Genomic DNA, 19,460 nt, shown 5'->3' on the forward strand with positions numbered 1-19,460 from the left:
ATCAAGGTTATTTTACTATTTTTTTGTTACCAGGACTGAGCAAGTATGTCACACTAAAATTCAGCTGCTTTGGTTACAAGTCACATGGATTCTGAGGAACTGACATAATATTGCATAACTGATTAGCAATAACATTTTGCAGTCACTTTGACTCAGTCATTTCATGGAAGAAAACAACAGTGACCTAGCCTTAAGTAAATTACGGAGGGCGTAATACAATGCTGTATAATAATGATATAAACTCCTATATACATGTTATCATACATATACTGTATTTGTACAAATAAAGGGCCTCTAGAATAACTAGACACCTGATACTTTCTGGCGTTGAGTGATAAACATCGTTTTAAGGAAATATAACATGTGGTATGCATACAGACCTCACACTGGGCAAGTCAGACAGTTAATGAAACATGTACAAATGAGGGAAAGAATATCCAATAATAACAGTTTCTGACTAATATTGATCTAAACCAGGGGTTACCAACGCGCTGCCTGCAGGCACCAGGGAGCCTGCTTTCCGTTCAGGTTTTCAGTTGATAATGTGAGAATACTAGAATGAAATGCATTCTGAAATCCAAAATGTAAGCTGTGGATACCAGGATTTAGTTAATATTCTGGTAAAACAAGCATATTCAGGTTGTTCGGGTTGAAATAAGCCATGAAAATAAATGTTACAATCACGACTAGCTCTTGGCTATTTTAATTTTGTAAAAGTTGCTCTCACAAGAAAAAATGTTGGAGACCACTGATCTAAACTGTGTTTATTTAATCCCGAGACATTTGTTTAAGATATATCGATTAATGAATGCAACGTAAGTGGATCTTTGAACGCACATTTATTTAAAATGAAACAGGAATGAGTAGATATCTGAGACTAGTGATGTAAAAAAAAAAAGCGTCAGAGTTCTAAATGTGCGGAGCTGCAAGGGAGCAAGAAGGGTGATACATAGAGTGGGTGACTTTTACAAAGTCAGAAGCATAATATTAGAGTTCTTTCAGAGATTTGACTTCTTTTGGGAGAGGTTGATCTTGTCGCCCAGGCTCAAGGCCATCCCCTGTAGGACAAACAAGTGATGAATATGAATATACTTAACACATGCTGATAGTTGTGCTAATCTGCATTTTAAAATAATTGGCTATTTAATGCATTCAATTTGATTTTTCTTCACAAGGCACTAATGGTAGAGATGCATGACACTCCTGCTGCAGCAGCTGTGACCCACCTGACTTTTTGCTCTAATACGTATGTGTCCGTTGACAGGAGCCTCAGGCCCCAGGTGGATGGGCTTCTCGATGCTGACGTTAGCCAGGGCGTCTTCGCCAAAGATAGAACGAGCGTAAAGGTTCGCAGCCATGAAACCGCAGAAACCGGACGATGCCTTTTTGATCCAAAACAAAAATCAAAAACAAACAAAAAAAAAAATATTAAAATGACAATAATTATTTAGAAGACACACAGCAGGAGAAAATACACAAAAAGATATTATGAAATGTATTGTGATTTGTTGTCATTGTGCTATAGCAGACCTTCTCTGGAGTTAGGCATTTCATGTTTGTGGACTTGAGGATATGTTGGAGGTACTCGTTCAGATCAGTGATGTTTGTATTTACGGTCACCTAACAAGAAAAAAAAAGTTATTAATAGGTTTATAAAATGATGAAATGCAGTGCATTAAAATTAAAAACAAAAAGTTCTTGTTATACCTTGTTTTCCCATTCAAACTCAGCCCACATTTGTCTGAATTCAGCATCAGTACAGGAGGCTGGCTGGATGTAGTCCATGATGTCAATGTGGATGTCACTGAGGACAACACAGTTCCTGTCACTCGCAGCTCCTGACACATCATACACTGCAGGCAAAAAATAGAAAATGTTATAAACAATGTCCCATTACATTATACATATACACTACTACAATATTTCCCTTACCTATGTTGCCAAAGATGATGCCATTTTCAGTAGAAGCCACTTTGACATTGGCTTTGATGTTAGCAAAGTCATGGGGGGCCAGAGTAAGAGGGGAAGGCTTCTCAACCAGCTTGAGGTCACCTGTGGAAAAGGTGTTTCATAAAAGGAGATGCAACACACAACTGTTGGGACCTAACACTGAACTGAACTTACCTAAAGTAGCAAGTTCTAGTGTGCAGTTCTGAAGTGTGTCACTGGTTTGATTAACCACCAGCACATCCAGCACAATATCATACTGGTTGACATGAACATAGGCTTCAGCATACACAGGGTCTGAGAAACCTGTTAGCTGGGTCACCTGTAAGTGGACGAACAATAAGAGTCTTGAACTGAGAATTACATACAAAGATGGCGGCTGTCATTAGTTAGGATTAATTTAAGCAGGTACACGCCTTTGAAGATGGTTCATGTTTGAGAAATGAACATTCAATTCATGTGCAAGAGCTCTGGTAGACATTCTGGTAGTGATTGTTGTTAAAGATATCAACGATCTGAATACATATTAAAGATCATATTACCATCACAACAAGGACAATGGAGGATAGAACCCACAAAGAAAGAACCATGCAGTTACAAAGCAATACAGTCAATATAATTTGGCTTTTGATATCATCGTTGTAGGGGCCTGCCCAAAGTGCTGGAATTAGGAACCCATGCATCTACATTCAAAGACACTCACAGTGCAACACTAAAGACATCAGGAAGTGGATCCAGATATCAACAGAAAAAAACTTAAAAAAAAAAAAAAAAAATAGTAATGAGAATAGTGATGATAGTAATAATAACAACAATGATTATATTATCTGCTTTGATTGTATGGAAGAATAAGTAAACAGTGAATTAGTGTACGTTGTGTACAGGAATTGAATATATTTATTGATGTGATACGGAGAGGGGTAGGATTAATAAGCTCTGTTTCTTCCTACTCCTTTTCGGAGGAATGTGGAATTGTGAATTGCAACATGAAGCATTCAATGTAAACTGTATGTATGTTTGAAATAAATTAAACCATAACCATTCCTTCTGTCAGCATGCCTATTGCATGCTCCCTCAACACCTACTGTACGACATTTGTGGCATTGTGCTAAAACTGCACATTTTGGAGTGGCCTACTATTGTGGCCAGCCAAAGGCACACCTGTACAACAACCATCAAAAACCACAAGATCTCACGAGATTAAAATGTGACAAGATTTCTTGTTCAGAAAAGAAATGTCTTGTGATAATAATTAAGAAATTAATCACATGATAAATTAAAATGAACTAGATAATTTAGCCGGCCTCCATATATTGCCATGTGCACGTGCGTCTGTTTTCATCATGTCTTGTCTCCAAACAGGCAAAAAGAGCATTCATTCTACGCATTGGTTCACCACCTAGACACTTCACAAAACATCAGCGTTCCATAGAAAAATGGAGCGAGACCTTTTTTCAGTCCTATAGCCGCTTTGTCTCTGTGGGGGTAGGCGGGGCCGCTATCACGCATGCACACACACACACACACAAACAATACACACAGTGCAGCAACGGAGCCTCAAGAAGAGCAATGCAAGGTAATGTACTAGAAATTAGGAGGGGAAAAAAATGATTGTAAAGCCAAATGCCATAGCTCCCGTATGGGAATACAGTATTAATAATGACCAAAGTAAGGCCATCAACACGACCGAGCGCTACGCGGGCAGGAAGTAATTTTGGGGGTTCAGAGTTGAATTTTTGCTTTGCGTGGGTTACGCCCGCAACAACTGCCCATGTTTTATTAGGGATTTTTATTAGGGACTATGGTGTCTGTTGTGAGATAACTCAAACCTGTAATAAAAGCCTGTTGTTCCAGCGATCAAGTCTGGCGTTTGTGTGTCTCACCTAACATTACAGTAACATTACTGACACCAAGTGACCTGTGTAGAATACTATATATCATTCAAAGCATCTCTGAATGAGTCGCAAAATTTGTAAAAGTACTGCTGAATGTACTTTTTTACATAGCATGACCAACAATATTGTTTGGCTTTTGTAACAAACCTGTCAGTCAGGTCCCTAATCCATTAAAATATTTTTTTTAAATAAAATGGGCATGCAAAATACTTTTAGGGTAGGACTAATCATTTTACATGGTTATAGATTAATTTGTGGTGTCATTTAGAATATATGACTTTTTTTTTTTAAACAAACTCTTCAGCGCAATAGTAATTTATTGACCGCCCCTAGTGTAAATAACCAGCGGTTAGAGCAGCACTTCCCGTGCGAACAGGGGTGGCCAAGGTGAGACCATTACTCACATGGGGTGGCAATATGTTGATAACTGAAATGTCTAGATGGCCAGTGGGGTGGCTGGAGAGTGACCAAGGGTGGCCAAGGTCACCACATAGCTCCGCCACTGCGTGCGAGCTCCCCGCACAATGATACAGCCATCCGGGCACAGTCAGTGGGAACCATCTCTGTGGCTACGAAGCCGAATATCCAACGTACACCACGGACATATCTGCATGGGGGTGTTGCATTTTCTATTTCTTGTGAGTGGCGGGAGTCCAGTGGCAACCAGTTTTGAGGCGCATCACCGCACCTATCCTGTTGGAATGTGGCCCACAGTTACGAACGTGATACGGCAACAGGATCGGCCCAATCTCGTGGCGGAACCTAATGTTGCCAGATCATGATCTGTCCCAATCCGAACGGGACATCCCTGTTAATGAATATATTTGTATGAAGTCTCGAAATTAAAACCGCAAAGTGGCGAGGGACGACTGCACATTGCCTGTCCAAAGAAAGGTCATCACCTGGATTTAACTACTAAGTGATAGGGTAGGAGTTGCTGCAGTCGACCAGGTCTAGGTTCAGCAACACTATGCCCAAAGAATGAGATCAGCTCACTACTTGAATATACTGAATGAGTCCAGACCTGAACCTCATTGAGAATCTTTGGGATGGTCCAATACAATACAATGAAAAGACTTGGGGAAAATTGAACGCAACTTTGGACAGAAATAATTGTTGTGACATGGCAGAAGCTTGTGGAAATGATAGCACAGCCCATGTGGGCTGTAATCAAAGCTACAGGAAGTCCAACAAAATATTAGTGTGTGCCCTTTTATTTTTCCAGGCAGTGTATAAGTTAATGCTGCTTATTCTGATAGTGAAGCAAAGTGTATACATTACTAAACACTGTACCTTGTTGAGTTTGGAAGCCAGGGGATCAGCAGCCTCCTTTCTCTGAGTGTTGCCCATAGCAGCCAACAAACTGAGTTGAAACTGGTCCTCCTTAGAAGCCATCTCATTTTTTGCTGTGAGCTGCATGAAGGAGATCGGGTCGTCTGCCTGCACTGTTACATTACGCTTCTCTGATTCTTTCTATAGTTAAGAAGAAAAACCAGGGACAATGGCATTTCTGTTAGCATGGTCCAAGCATGAATTGTAACATTTAAACTCTCCTGTACTGCTCTGCTCTGCCCAAATGTCAAGAATTTGGAGTTCTGACATTCAAGTCAAGCGCCATTACCTTCTGTGACAACTTCTCTTCCTCCAGTCTGACAGTCAGCATATGTGACAGGGATTTGCGGCACTCCTTGTTGAAGATGTCATTCATGAGTGGCGAGCACTCTGACAGGACCCTCAGGCAAAGCCAAATGCGGTCCACATCATCGTCTGTAATTGGCTTCTTGGCCAGCGAGGACTTGCCCAGGTGCAGCACAGTAACCATGATCAGCATGGCCTCTGCAACAAAAGACTGACAAGGGCAGCAAGGTTAGGTGGACATGCTGTATGTTGCATGATTTTGTTTTAATGAATGCAGAAGAGCCACATTTACATTTTGTCTCTTTTTGTCTTGAACCATTGCAACATAGCGCAAAGCCACTTTGGTCAGGGTGGTGGCTAGAGAAGCAGCCACGTAGAAGTCTCCATCCATCAGGAAGCCCCTCAACGGAGGCCTGAAACAGCAGAGTGGTGATATTTGAGTTCAAATTCCTAAATAGAATGTGTGCACAGGTGTTGAGAACAATTTCTTACCTATCTTCATCCTTCTTGGATGGCCTGGAGGAGCTGAGGGCGCTCTGTGTCACGTAGGTGCCCATCTCTGTCACCAGCTTCTGAGCTGGAGCGGCACTGACTTCATCTTCTGGCTTCAACTCGCCTGTCTCTTTCTTTATCTCATTTTCTACAATTGGTATCTGTGCATTTAAAATGGATATAGTCAAATATATTCATGACATGTTTCATGGTATCACTGACAGTCACACAACACATTATTGGCCGCACATACCTCTCCCAGTGATCTGCGTACTTCTGTCATCACACTCTGAATGTCTTCTTTTGTGCTGCAGTATTCACCCAAGATCCATAGTGCTCCTCTGTAAATTCTGTAATGTTGGACAAAAAAAGTCACAAAATAATCTCATTTTCATAGGCTGTAAAATACACGGGCATGTATTACATTACATAAATATAATAATCCAGGGCAAGTGGTCTGACACCTCCCAAGGGGAAATCCACCACGTATTTTGAAAACCACTGTTTTAACCAATCATCAATATTTTGAGATGACAAAAATCGGGGAAGGAAAATAGTCAGCAACAGGTAACAATACTACCATATAATTAGCGTATTGAAAAATTTGCCCAAACTAGGCTATAAACTGCAAATACCCTTAGGTGATTTTGCATAAAAAGCACTGAATCATGTCAAATTTTTCTATAGAGCCCTTGCACTACATTCACAATATTGACAGAGGGTGACAACCACTAAATAATCACAAAGCTAAGAATCCTGTTTACATACTCAAAACATACCACCACTCCTGTGTCTGCAAAATAAGGATCACTTTCAGGGGCATGACTATGAGACTCAATGATATCATGTTATCTGGGACTGAAGACTTTATAGAGGAAAGTGATAAAGGCAGCATACATTAAGTGTGAAAAAACAGCATTTTTGATCATGATGTACCAATTTATGTTTGCTTTAAGTTAAATGAGCTCTTGTTAGTTGTAAGTTTGTTATAAAACAATTAAAACTAGGTTACAATGTGCTTCTATTTCTGATTGTCACAAAACCAATACAGGAAACAGCTACTGATGAAAAACTTACTTGACAGTTTTGATGGAATGAAAGACTTCCAGCATCTTCTCAATGATAAGTGGTCTCAAGGTGTCAAACCTTTGAATGGCTTCACGCACAAACTCCAGCACATCAGCGGCAGCTGCTTCATTAGTATCACTCAAGAATTCCATCAGCTGTAAATTGTATCAACACAACTATATCATGATATATCACAGCAATAATGTATAACACAAAATGCATGTTTTTTCTATTGAACTTTAAGAACTAATTAACCCATAAAAGTTGCAAAAAGACACTCACCACAGGAATGACATTGGCGGCCATGTCAGGGAAGCGCACACTGCAAGAGTGAAGAGTGCGCACCAGCAGCTGCCTGTACTTGTCTGTATCTTCATGTTCTGTGACATTGTTTGTCTTGATCACCTCTTTCTTTAAAACTATCACCAACTGAAAATGTATGCAGTGTCATATTTCAGTTAACGGCACAAACATGCAAACACAGAGCATACAAATAACAGACCTCTTCCACATTGCGAGATGACACGAGGTCCAATGCCAGCTGCAAAGTCTTCTTTCTCACTTCCAAGTCAGGAGTGCCGAGAACACGCAGGATGTCCATCACAAGGTCCTGAATATAGAAAGCATGGGTTGGAGTTCAATCACTTCTTAACTCGGATGTGCTGTGTGTGTATTGCATATTGACAACCTACATGAAAGATTTTCAAATTATTTTTACCATAATTCTCTAATTTTTAAACAATTAGTTAACAATTAGTTATAACAGTACAAATAAATAGATATTATCAGTTTCTCAAAAGTATTTCTGATACCTGGGCGCCTGAAAACATTTATGTCCCCTGGGGGGCCATGAAAGAAAATAATTGACAACCACTGGTATACAGGGTTTGTATTAGCAATAAAAGGCATGACATTAAAGTGGTTGCTTGCAACAAAAAGTACAGAAAGGAAGAATTTAAGGTACCTGGAGGACACGCTCATGAGTGGGATGCTCCTTCAGTTCAACCAGACGATCAAGGACGATAAGTTTCACGTTGTTGTCACTCTCCTTGATAATCAAATCAATGTAGCACTGGGCAGCAGCCTGCAAAAAAAAACAATAAATAGTTTAGAGAGAGCTTAGCTAGAACCATGAATTGTATTTATATTGTCGCTTTTTTTTTTTTATGTTTTGGTTTTTATTTGATTTTTAATTTTTACTGTACTAATTTGTACTTTCATTTCTTATTATTTATGTTTTTTACAAGTCTGTGCAGCGCAATTAAATATAAAATGTGTTACATAAATAACGTGGATTGGAAATATTGACAGTGTACCTTAATAGCTGTGGGTGCACTGGAGAGGGTTACGAGAGTGCCAGCTGCTTCATACTTTACAGCGGGGCTGGAGGACTGCAGTAGGTTGTAGATGCAACGGATGAATCGGGCACGCTCAGATGGGTTTGCATGACACACCTAATGAGTAGAGAAAATTCAGTGTACCAGTGTACCACTCTGCCTCATTGACAGCCATAAAAAGACAAGACTCACTTTGTAAATCAGCTCCACAATGACCAGCTGGAGAATGTCGCCAAAAGTATGAACTTGGTCAATACATGTGCTGAGGTAATCCAGAGCTCGATCCTGGAGGAAATGATTACATTTAGCCAGGTCATGGGAACTGGTTGTGTTAGGCGTTAAGCTATTTGCTAACAACAAGCATAAGAGGTTTGTCTGTCACTGACCTGATCTGCGTGGATCAGCATCATGAAAGCATTCCTCTTACAGCTTGAATCTTTCTCATTCACAAGGAAATCATGGATCAGCTCTGGAGCGTCCGGGATGAGATGTTCAAAGTTCCTGAACCAAATAAAGATTGTCAAGTGAGAGTGGGTGTCAACAAAAATGCATACGCTGATATTTAACTTTGTACCTGTAGATAGTGTAAATGGCCAGGACAGCATTTCGGCGGACATAACTGTGTCGATGCTCCAGACAGGCACGGATCGCTGGCATGAGAGGCTCAAGCAGCTCAGACTCTTTCAACTTGCACAGGAAACGGAGAGTGGAGCCTCGGATGAACTCGTTGGGATGCTGCAGGTCCTAAAATGGCAGGCACAGCTTCATATTAATTGATGAATTATTTTTTAACCAATATAAGTAGCTTTATTAACCTCTTTGGAGATCATGCAACAACAGATCTAAGATTTGTTATCCTACCTTCCTATAGGCATCACAGACCAGGATCATCTCCTGAAGCAGCTTGCCGTCTGGAGTGGTTTTGGGGACAATCTCCCAGAAAACCAGAAGCAGTTTTTTAATGGTGTGGTCTTGAAGGGGCAGCACAAAGCGGATTATGGTCATTAGCAGCCCTGGCAACTTCTCACCATTCAGAATCATGATGATGACTTTCTTCAATGCTTCAGTCTTTGCTTTAATCTCCCCCTTTTCTGTGAACGAAATGAACAAAACAACCATTACCATTGTACACGGATCACATAAGCATACTTACTAGCAGCCATGAGAGCACTTTGACAAATTAGAAATATTCGCTAAGTTTGAATGCTTTTAAATAATACTATTTAATAGGTTATTGTGTATGGATAACATATACTTTATATAACATAACATTTCTTTTCAGATAATCGACAAGGACAAGATACATTCAGTACAATGGTATTTCATCCACCACCTTTTATGAATAACCTGCAAAATCAGGCTGGACTACCCATTTGACCTCATCAGATCAATCTAAAACAATCAATTACCCAGATCAGTTTTTAGGCTGACTTCGGAGGGGGGCTCTGAGTCTGATGCGACATTGATCAGAGTGTAGCAAACATTCTCTGCAGCGGTCATTTTGCTGCTGGACTTGGAACGGTCTTGAAGAAATCCCAAATAATGTCTGGATATCACCTGCAGTAAGCACATAATCAGTAGTATGAGTCAACAGTGGATGACATAAGAGATTTAAAAGCTGTTGCAGAAAATCTGCAATATAAGTGACTGGATGAATGAATGAAAAATATAGTTCGCCACATTGAACATCTGCAAATTATATAAGATATCCATGCTTTACATTTACACAGGTAGACTGAATTTAAAATAAAAATATTTGTGAAACATTGTTTTAAACTAAGAATTTGTGTCATATTTATAATATTGATATTCTCAGGGCATTGAATCGATCGCAACTGGACTATTCAGGTTGTCTGAGAAGACGTTTTGCCTCATGGTCAAAGACTAGGTGGGACACACACCAGTCAGACTAGATAAGACAGCTCTACTCTGAGAGCTTGGCGCAAGATCCAATCTATTTATCCTCTAATGGAGGAGGCAGGTCCAGACAGGTGGTGACACCACCCCGTTAAGAGATGGCTTCTCAACCTCAACGTAGATGCATCCCTCACCTACAACACCACCTTTCTCCCACATACAATGTTGACCTTTCATCACTTCCTAACAGATTCAGTAATTTAGCCTCTAACAAATAAACCTTGGTTTCAGGTGGGTCCACGGCCATCATTACATTTGAATGGGATACTAACGAAGGTGATACCACCCAAACAACCATCATTGGCGGGCAGAGGTCCCACTCCGTTGTATCCTAACGATTGCCATTTGATACTACTTAAGAGCCAACCATTCCTGTCTGGACCTGCCTCCTCCTTTAGAGGATAAATAGACTGGATCTTGCACCAAGCTGTCAGACTAGAGCTGTCCTATCTAGTCTTTGAGCATAAACTGATGAAGCCTGCTCGGATGAGAGGTGAAACGTCTTCTAAAACAACCTGAACATTGCCGTTGCGGTCAATTCAATGCCCCGAGAATACAATGACCTGGATAAATGAGAATATTCACAGGCATTCCTAGAATATTCACAGTACTGTATACAATAAATAGAGATTAGAATAACAGGTATTCAGAATAAGCCAACTGTAAAACCATGGCACTCTATATTAACTTTAGATAAAAAAAAAACATTCTATCGGGCTGCTCAATGGAATGTAAAACATCACTGTGTACGCCGGATAAGTAGTTATTGTTAGTATGGTTCTGTATGAGCTCTAATCATGCGGTTTAAAAAAAGGTGTAAAACAGCAACAACAAAAAAAACATCAATACCCGTAAAAAGCTGAAGACGTACGTTTAAATTTACATTTAAAGCGGGGGAAGTAATGCAATGTAAGTCCACAATGATTAAGTAAACATCAAATTAAATGACACGTATAGTAATCGGAATGGTCCCTCCCGTAATGCTAGCAACCGTGCCCTTCGACAGCAACTGAAGAACACATTTATCCATAAAAGAAAACGTGTTTAGTCAATCGTTTAGTTTTCATAATAAATGTATTTTGCAAGTAGCCTAGCTAAGCTAGCGACAGCTTTGCTTCTTAGGCCAATGCGATGAAATGGAGGACGCTACTGTAATGCTAGCTCGCTGCCTTGCCATGGATAGGAAAGAAAACATTAACATGGTTACCAGTATATGCAAATGATAAATGCATGACTTACTTTGAATTACGAACAATGTGCTCCAAAGAGGCCTTCGCAGGGTAGTTATATTATTTACATCTATAAAAATCAGTAGCCCCGTTCGGTGATCTGTCTCGTCGGGTCTCCACTACTTCCTCGTGACGTGGAAGGTGGACTGATTGAGAGCCACATCACTACTACGGTGTCTCTGGAGGGTCAAACTACACAACCCAAATCGAGAGTTCAAACACGTTTCACAATAACACTCTTCAAAAACAATTTTTTTGTGCATCCCCCTGCGACTTTAACCAATAACGATTAGAGTTAGGGAGGGGATTAGTTATTACACACAATGTAAGGGGGGAAAACAACAAATACCTTTAACGTAATAGAATCACAGTCAGTTTTATTACACTAGAAATTTGACTCCGGTCAACATCGGTCTCTGTTACAAGGTACAATAGTAGCTAAGTTGACATATAAGGAGAAGAAGGACAATGTATACAAATTTACATATAATAATATACAATAACTAGATTTCTACAATTTCTGGGGAAATTGTGTGTGAATGCGTGAGCTGAATGAAGAGATGAAGGGGGAAATCAGAAATGAGCAGGAAGCGTGAGCCGGATGAAGGTATGAAGGGAGGGAAAACAGAAATGAACAGGAACGTTAGATGAATGAAGGGATGAAGGGAGGGAAAACAGAAATGAGCAGGAAGCGTGAACAGAATGAAGGGGGGGGGGGGCAGAAATGAACAGGAAGTGTGAGTTGAATGAAGGGATGAAGGGGAAAAAACAGAAACGAGCGGGAAATGCGCGAGTGTCGAAGCAGAAGAGGAGACGCCGCGCGGAAACGTGCCGAAATTTAAAACTGATGTATGAACGATATCTAGCATGATAGCACGTGTGTTTAGATACTGTAACTCTCGACGTATGACAACGGGTAAAATGCTATGATGGTAGACAAAACAGAATTGAGCAGAAAAGGTGCGAGTGTCCAAACAGAAGTGGCTTAGCCGCACCCAACCGTGCCGAAATTTAACATGGATGTATGAACGATACCGTGTGAGTGCATGAGCAGAATTAAGAGATGAAGGAGGGGAAAAATAGAAATGAGCAGGAAGCCTGATCTGAATGACGGGATGAAGGAGGCGCAAAACAGAAATGAGCAGTAAAGGCGTGAGTGTCGAAGCAGAAGAGTACTGTGTGTTAATACTTACAATAATGTCAAAAAAATAGTACTATGCTAATATCATGCTAGCACTAAGATGTTAACACTTGACGTGATAGCATGTCTATATAAGTTTTTGCTCACAAAAACAGGTAAAATGCTACTATGCTAATTCCAACATTAGCATGCTAAACCTAGCAGTGTCTGCCAATGTTAAAACTAATGAAAAAGGCTAAAAATGCTGCTATGCTAATGTTAGAATGATAGCAATGTTAACATACTGACATGAGCATGCTACCACTTAACAGTGTTTCTGTACTTATAAAAACGGTGAAAAAGGCTACTATGCTAACACTAGCATGCTAACATCATGTTAATGTTAGCATGCAACACCTAGCATAGTAGCACTAAAAATCTTTGTATTTTAATTCCAAAAATGCTACTATGCTAGTGTTAGCATGCTAGCCTAGCATAGTAGCACTAAAAATCTTTGTATTTTAATTCAAAAAATGCTACTAGGCTAATGTTAGCATGCTAGCAATGCAATGAATTGCTACGGATGTATAAACAATACTTGACAAGACAGCACTAAGTGTTTAGATAAGTCTGTACTTATGGAAACGGCTAAAATGCTACAATGCCAACATTAGCATGCTAACAATGGTAGCATGCTGGTCTGCTTGTGTTAATACTTAAGGAAATGTAAAAAAAATGCTACGATCCTAACGTTAGCATTCTAACATGCTAACACCTAGCATAATAGTCTTAGGTTTTTGTACAAGTGTCTACTTATGAAAATGGCTAAAAATGCTAATACGTTAATGTTACCATGCTAGCAATGCTAAAATGATAACTGCTAGCACTGCTTAGGAGATAACAAAATATGATTCAGAAAAATCTTTATATTTATGTTTATATTTATATATGTACTGAAGACCCCTGCATTATGGCACACAAAAATAGCGGATATGCATTGGAGATGGGAATTGTTTTTAATTATTCATTTTCAATTAATGTACAATGGGTGTTCTGCAATTGGCCGCCTCTCGTCCAAGGGTCAGCTGGGATGGGCTCCAGCGTTCCCCCATGACCCTAGTGAGGATAAGCAGCATAGAAAATGGATGGATGGGTACAATGGGTGTTTGGCACATTTTCACAGTTTCGCAAGAAGATTCTTCTGTGGCGTTTGCAAGTGTAAAATTGTCATGTATTTTAATTTGTGAGGAAATGTAAAATATACAAAAATGAGGTCAAAATGGCCAGTGGCGGTTCTAGCTATGGGCCATATGGGCAATTGCCCGGGGCTGTATTCATTATCCGTAATGAGGAGAAGTGGTATAGAAAATGGATGGATGGATGGATGTAGTCATTATATCGCAGACCAAGAGTCTCAAACATGTTATTTCACTAGAAATTAATAAATACGAGGGAAAAACTGGAAAAGAGAAACTGAAAGCCATCGGGTGCACAATAAAAAAAAAAAAGAAGAGGGAAAACGGACCAAAGATAAAGGTATGACTTAATATAGTTACAAGAAATAGTTTTTGTAACGAAAAACGATGGGGACGTCGCAGCACGGTCCGCCCAGGGCGTCATTCAAGCCAGAACCGCCACTGACAAGTGCATGCGACTGGGCCATCACCAAGCTGTGCTGAGAACACAGCGTATCCTTGCCATGCGAGTTGTGTCCTGCAGGCGGCGACGGCGAGTCCGTTTGGTGTGAAAACAACATCTCACCTTCATTCTTTAGTGCCACTGCTGGAGCATGTTGCTGGGAGCCACCATGGAGCGCTTTCGCCGTCATGTAGTACAGCGTTAAGGCGGCGTCAGTTTGTCGTCGAGTGGGGCTTTGGTGTGGGGGGTTACGAGGAGTCGCCGTCGTCGAGCCATGGCCGCGCGGGAAGAAGGAGAGGCTGCGCACGGCAAAGCGAGGCACCACGACGGAGGCGCGAGTGTAAACAGCTCTGAGGGCTTCAGGAACGGCTATGTGAAGAGCTGCGTCACCCCCCTCAAACAGGACCACCACAGGGGCTTTTTGTTCAATGTGTGCAGGTTTTGCAGCGAAGACCTTCTCGAGTCCAAACTTGTCAAGGTTTCTGCCATCCACGTCGGCGCCGTTGTCGTTTTGGCGCTTTCTTTGCTCCTGTCCCGTAGCTCGCAAAGTGAATCGCGTTGGGATTTGCGGACTTTGGTGTGGGGCTTCTCTCAGTCCGCCAGTCCTCTCTTCAGTATCGGCTGTGCCTTCTTCTTCCTGACCTTCTACCTGCGGAGGAGAAAGAAAGAGGGCAGCCAGTGGTGGCTCCTGTCACTGCCAGCATCGTGCTACCTCGGGGACTTCGTGGTGCTGCGCTTCTTGCAATGGGGAGAGGAGCAGCACCAGATGCAAATGGTGGGCAGGTTGTTGTTCGTGTTGGGATGCGTGGGTCTACTCACGCTAGTCCCCACGCTGAAGCTCAAACACAGCGTGCTCGTACTGCTCTTCGCCAGCCTGGTGTGGCTGCTCTCCTTCACCAGTTTAGACGGGCTACCGGCGCTTCTCAGACCGCTGCTCGCCTGCGTCGCCGGGCTCTGTGGCTCATTGGTGGGGCTCTGCTTCGACCGCTGCTACCCGGCGAGGGACGCTCCGAGCGGGGGCTCCGGCTCGGAGGAGAAGGTCCCGGTGGTCAGGGCCAGGAGACGATCCAGTTGTGTTTCTTTGGGAGAAACGTCGAGCAGCTATTATGGCAGCTGTAAAATGCCCCGGAGACCGTCGTTACCCTGTATATCCAGAGAGCAGGTACGTGTTATTCTACGCACTTTCATGTTTGTTATTAATGCAGGCCCAACAGGCCCACATGTGCAGCGGAGGAGGGAAACACGCGTGTCATGGGCGCTTGGTAACAACAACAACGTTCACAAGCAAATATTACAGCTGCTGCAGAGATTGTAGTAAGTTTGAATGCGGATATGCACAAAACATTTAATTAAAGCCTACAGTATAATTTGGTTCGTACATCATTATATATCATAATCCCCATAGGGTGCAAAACAACAATGAGCTACTGTTTTATGTTTGGAGTGGTAAAGGCCACATATTAGAAACACATATTTTTGTCTGTTGGTTTTGATCTTTTGGCCACGTGTAAACATTGTTTTAGGACACTGAAAACACATATTTATATGTTCAGCTTTTTCTTAGTAAAATTGCACCTTTTTTAGCTTGCCTCCTTTAAATGACATCACATTTTGAGTGATGCTGCATTTCCTTTTTAATTTTTATTTATTTTAAAGTAAATATATACATACATTTTATTATTCATATACAATATATCTTCATTTGACAGCAGAAGCCCAAAGTGAGCAGATTTAATGCCATGCAATGACTGATATTTAACCCTGCTAAGAGAATGTTTAACATTTGTCGGATGCAGTTGAGTAAATCTAAATGTTATAACTCTTTCTTAATTGTGGAACAGAGATGTGAGGATGTGCAACCAAAGTGGTTGCTTTTTCCTTCTCTGGTGTCTGTTGAAACACTTCACAGCCGGTGAATTTGGACAGATTACGGAAGATTTTTTCTTTAACACGTGGATTTACTAATTTCATCACAGTTTTCAAGGTTTTTCTTTTAAGTGTCCACAGTTTTTGTAAAATTAAACAGCAGCCAGCACTGCTGCCAATGCAGACAGTAGCACATGTAGCCAGCACAATTCATGACAACCGTGTTGAAAAAAAAAATAGATAAGCAGTCATTAAGGTGGTTAATCTGTTAATGTTAAATTCTATCACAATGCCAGCCCCATGTCAGCATTGTTTTCCTAAACAAATAAACCCTCCACACACAAAGTTAAGGTCTTTCATGGATGCCAAGCCATCAGCTGACGCACATTGTTTTTGTGTCCTTCGCTCTTTGTTGGATAATGATAAGAGAACTAAAAAAAAAAAGTACATCTACACTGTGTCACTTGTTTCCTGGAGTTGTTTTACTCATCATTGTGTTTGCAGCTATTAGCAGATTTGCAGGCACGTTGAGTTGGAAGCCCTTCAACGGGAAAAAAGAGAAAGTAGGTTCAGAACACATTTGAATTTCACTGAACACCAGCGTAGAGTGAGTGTGCAGAAATATGGAAGTTTTGGATTTGTGACTTTGAGAGAAAAGAAAAGCTTGTAACCTTTCAGATGAGGTGTCTTTGAGGTTTGAGACACGACTTGTTGACCCTAGCTGTTTGAAGTCTATATTCTGAGAGGCGTTGCTCTCTTTGTAGGTAGATAGCATTATGCAGTGTAGAGCCCGTTTTATGCTTTCCGCGTCCGCGAGGTCCGTACGGCTCTGTGCGGACAAATTACATCATTTTCGCACCCACGCCCCCTCGAGTGGCCCTTTTCATGTACATTTGTACTTTGAAAACAATGACAATATTGTTTTGTACTTGAGAATTGCACTCCAAGGCCGTGTAGTACTTTTTTAATTGTTTTCTTTTGCACGGGTTATATGAGAAAACCTAAAACTGTTATTTGTATTTGTCTATAAGTATTTGGTGTGCATTAAAAAGAGTGTTTTATTTCCAAGTCAAAGCAGTCCTGTGTTGTCTTCAGCCATGTTCAGCATGCCTTTTGTAAGCACATTCTCCTGCCAAGTCCCTGTGGTGTTAAAGGACGAGTAGACCACCTTCTCTTCCTTTTCTGTCGCAGCAGCAAATAAATACAAAACAACTCCTCTTCTTCAAGAAGTAGACGTGCAAGTTTAACCATGTTGGAAGACGAGTCAATCGAAACAATGGTAAACTTCTTCCCCTCTAGTTTAGTACCATGGTAGATGTGTGTTTTTGATACACTGCCCCCTGCAGTTTGGGAGCAGACGCAGCACGGAGTATATCATCACACACCGTCTCTCGAGCGGATTTTCACGCGGCTATTTTCCGCGGAGCTCTTTCGTGCAGAAAGTATAACCCAGCCTTAGCACAGTAGCGTGGGGTGCAGAAAACCATTCATTTGCAGTGTGAAGGGTTGAAAAACGTACATGTAGTCAGCACTTTGTTTGGTTGCAACATTGCAAGGCCTTGTGAAGTACCCTTATTTGTCCATTGTGTAAAACTCTAATAGGAACTGCATTATTTGACTTCTTTATTGTAACACTCTGCAGTGTTAACAGTCTTGTTTCTCTTTTGGGACAAAATCAGAAATCAAAAATAGGTGATTTTATTTCTTTGATTCCTTGATACAGTACTTTGAACTAGTTCAGTGTGTCTTTCTTGTCATGGGGACCATATTTTGATTCAACTTCAGATCATTTCTTTTTTATTTCTTACTATTACAGATGGTCACACATAACCTGAGTGGTTCATATGCACATCAAATAACACCCCTCATGAACATTGCTCCTCCTTCTTGTTTAGCTAACTAACAAACTGATGTTACACATGACGCACATACTGAACTGCCTCAAAACACACGTGCTTATGTGTAATGTTATGTAGTCACAGTGTTGCCTCCTCTAAGGAAGTTCATTTTGTAATTCTGATTGTCAGCACAGTGTTTACCACAGGACTGCAATTTATCTGTGGCTCTGGGTTTGGCGGGTAGATGGTATTATAATCAAATATGCATATTTGGCGATGATGGAATAACTCGGCAGAATGGAGATTTTCAAAAACCCAGACTTTGTATTTGTGTGTTGATGGGTAAAATGGTTTGTGTCATAAAACATGTGCACATTATATCATGTAAACCTTATTTAGCAACATAGTAGTTGGTTTTATTTTGTGCAGTGGTAGACACGCTCGCGTGCACCTTATAACATGCACAGGCAATTTAAAAAAACAAAACAAGCTCCTGGGCTTTGTGTAATTGTGAGCTGATTTGAAAGATAATGTAGATGTCATCGTACATTTAATATCTCGCTCTCACTGTAATGCAAGACCAAGTCAGTTGTGGTATGTGCGTATTAGATGTATTCAGAAGCAGAGTTACAATACCACCTACAGTATGGCGTTGTAATGACAAGCTACATAGACAGTCCCATATTATAATGTGTTTATGAGCGAGGGCACACAGGTATCACAAATTCAACAAGAAAAAAAGGTAGCGCAAAATCTATCCATGCAGCAGCGTGACATAAAAACTTGGATTTCACCATTTGCCATTGCATATTTTGCAGTTTGTCTTAATTTCAAAGTGAATAATTAAGGGTTTCACGAGACATTTACTTCACAAGACGAGACCATACACAAGATTGGGTCTACGAGAACAAGACAAGGCGAGTTTTTAACATTACTTTTGTGAAAAGTACAATGAAAAAAAATATATGACAATATATTGCAATCTAATAATGCAATTTCTACTATGTTATACTCTTCTGCACTCTGTGTGTAGGCTAGCGGCCCCGCCTCCACCCACCGAGACAAAGAGACTATGACTGACAAAGGGCACACTCCGTTCATGCCGTTGTTCTATGGAACGTTCCAGAGTGCTGAAACCAATGCACAGAATGAACTATCTTCCTGCTTGTTTGGAGGTGGGAGACGAGGGAAACAGACACGCATACACATGGCAATATATTGAGGCGGACAAAATGATGAAGTTTGTTTTCATTTATTGTGTGATTAATTTATTTATTATCGTCCAAGGTCTGGTGCCCACGAGACATTTTTTTTCTGTACGAGTAATGTTGTCACATTTTAATCTCGCAAGATCTTGAGACACCCCTGTGAATAATGCACGAACCAGGGAGATTCTGGTTGCTCTTCAAGACTTTAGTTAGCGGTGCCATAGGTAGGTGGTCGTTAACTTTGTCAATCATTCAGTCAGTATATAA

The 19,460-nt window shown here is 40.8% G+C and overlaps 2 protein-coding genes across 2 annotated transcripts in view; one reads left to right on the plus strand and one right to left on the minus strand.

Annotated features, from left to right (window-relative positions):
• Nucleotides 1-820: 820 nt before the first annotated feature.
• On the minus strand, nucleotides 821-11,700 carry copb1 (COPI coat complex subunit beta 1). The gene is made up of 22 exons (XM_054771750.1): nucleotides 11,534-11,700; nucleotides 9,787-9,934; nucleotides 9,239-9,468; nucleotides 8,952-9,121; nucleotides 8,764-8,878; nucleotides 8,570-8,662; nucleotides 8,357-8,494; nucleotides 8,005-8,124; nucleotides 7,543-7,650; nucleotides 7,323-7,469; nucleotides 7,050-7,195; nucleotides 6,226-6,322; nucleotides 5,973-6,133; nucleotides 5,773-5,893; nucleotides 5,464-5,691; nucleotides 5,136-5,315; nucleotides 2,125-2,269; nucleotides 1,933-2,052; nucleotides 1,708-1,853; nucleotides 1,531-1,620; nucleotides 1,227-1,382; nucleotides 821-1,058 (listed from the first exon to the last, which is right to left on the minus strand). Exons 2-22 carry the CDS (start codon nucleotides 9,875-9,877, stop codon nucleotides 999-1,001), a joined length of 2,862 nt encoding a protein of 953 aa, XP_054627725.1. The 5' UTR covers nucleotides 9,878-9,934; nucleotides 11,534-11,700; the 3' UTR covers nucleotides 821-998.
• Nucleotides 11,701-14,356: 2,656 nt separating this feature from the next.
• pde3b (phosphodiesterase 3B) overlaps nucleotides 14,357-19,460 on the plus strand; it is a 56,817-nt gene continuing 51,713 nt past the window's right edge. The window contains exon 1 of the mRNA XM_054771278.1: nucleotides 14,357-15,443. Within this exon, the coding sequence (XP_054627253.1) occupies nucleotides 14,556-15,443 (888 nt within the window). The 5' untranslated portion in view covers nucleotides 14,357-14,555. The remainder of the gene's footprint in view (nucleotides 15,444-19,460) is intronic.

This window comes from Dunckerocampus dactyliophorus, chromosome 3, assembly GCF_027744805.1.
Source record: "Dunckerocampus dactyliophorus isolate RoL2022-P2 chromosome 3, RoL_Ddac_1.1, whole genome shotgun sequence".
Lineage (NCBI taxonomy): Eukaryota > Metazoa > Chordata > Actinopteri > Syngnathiformes > Syngnathidae > Dunckerocampus > Dunckerocampus dactyliophorus.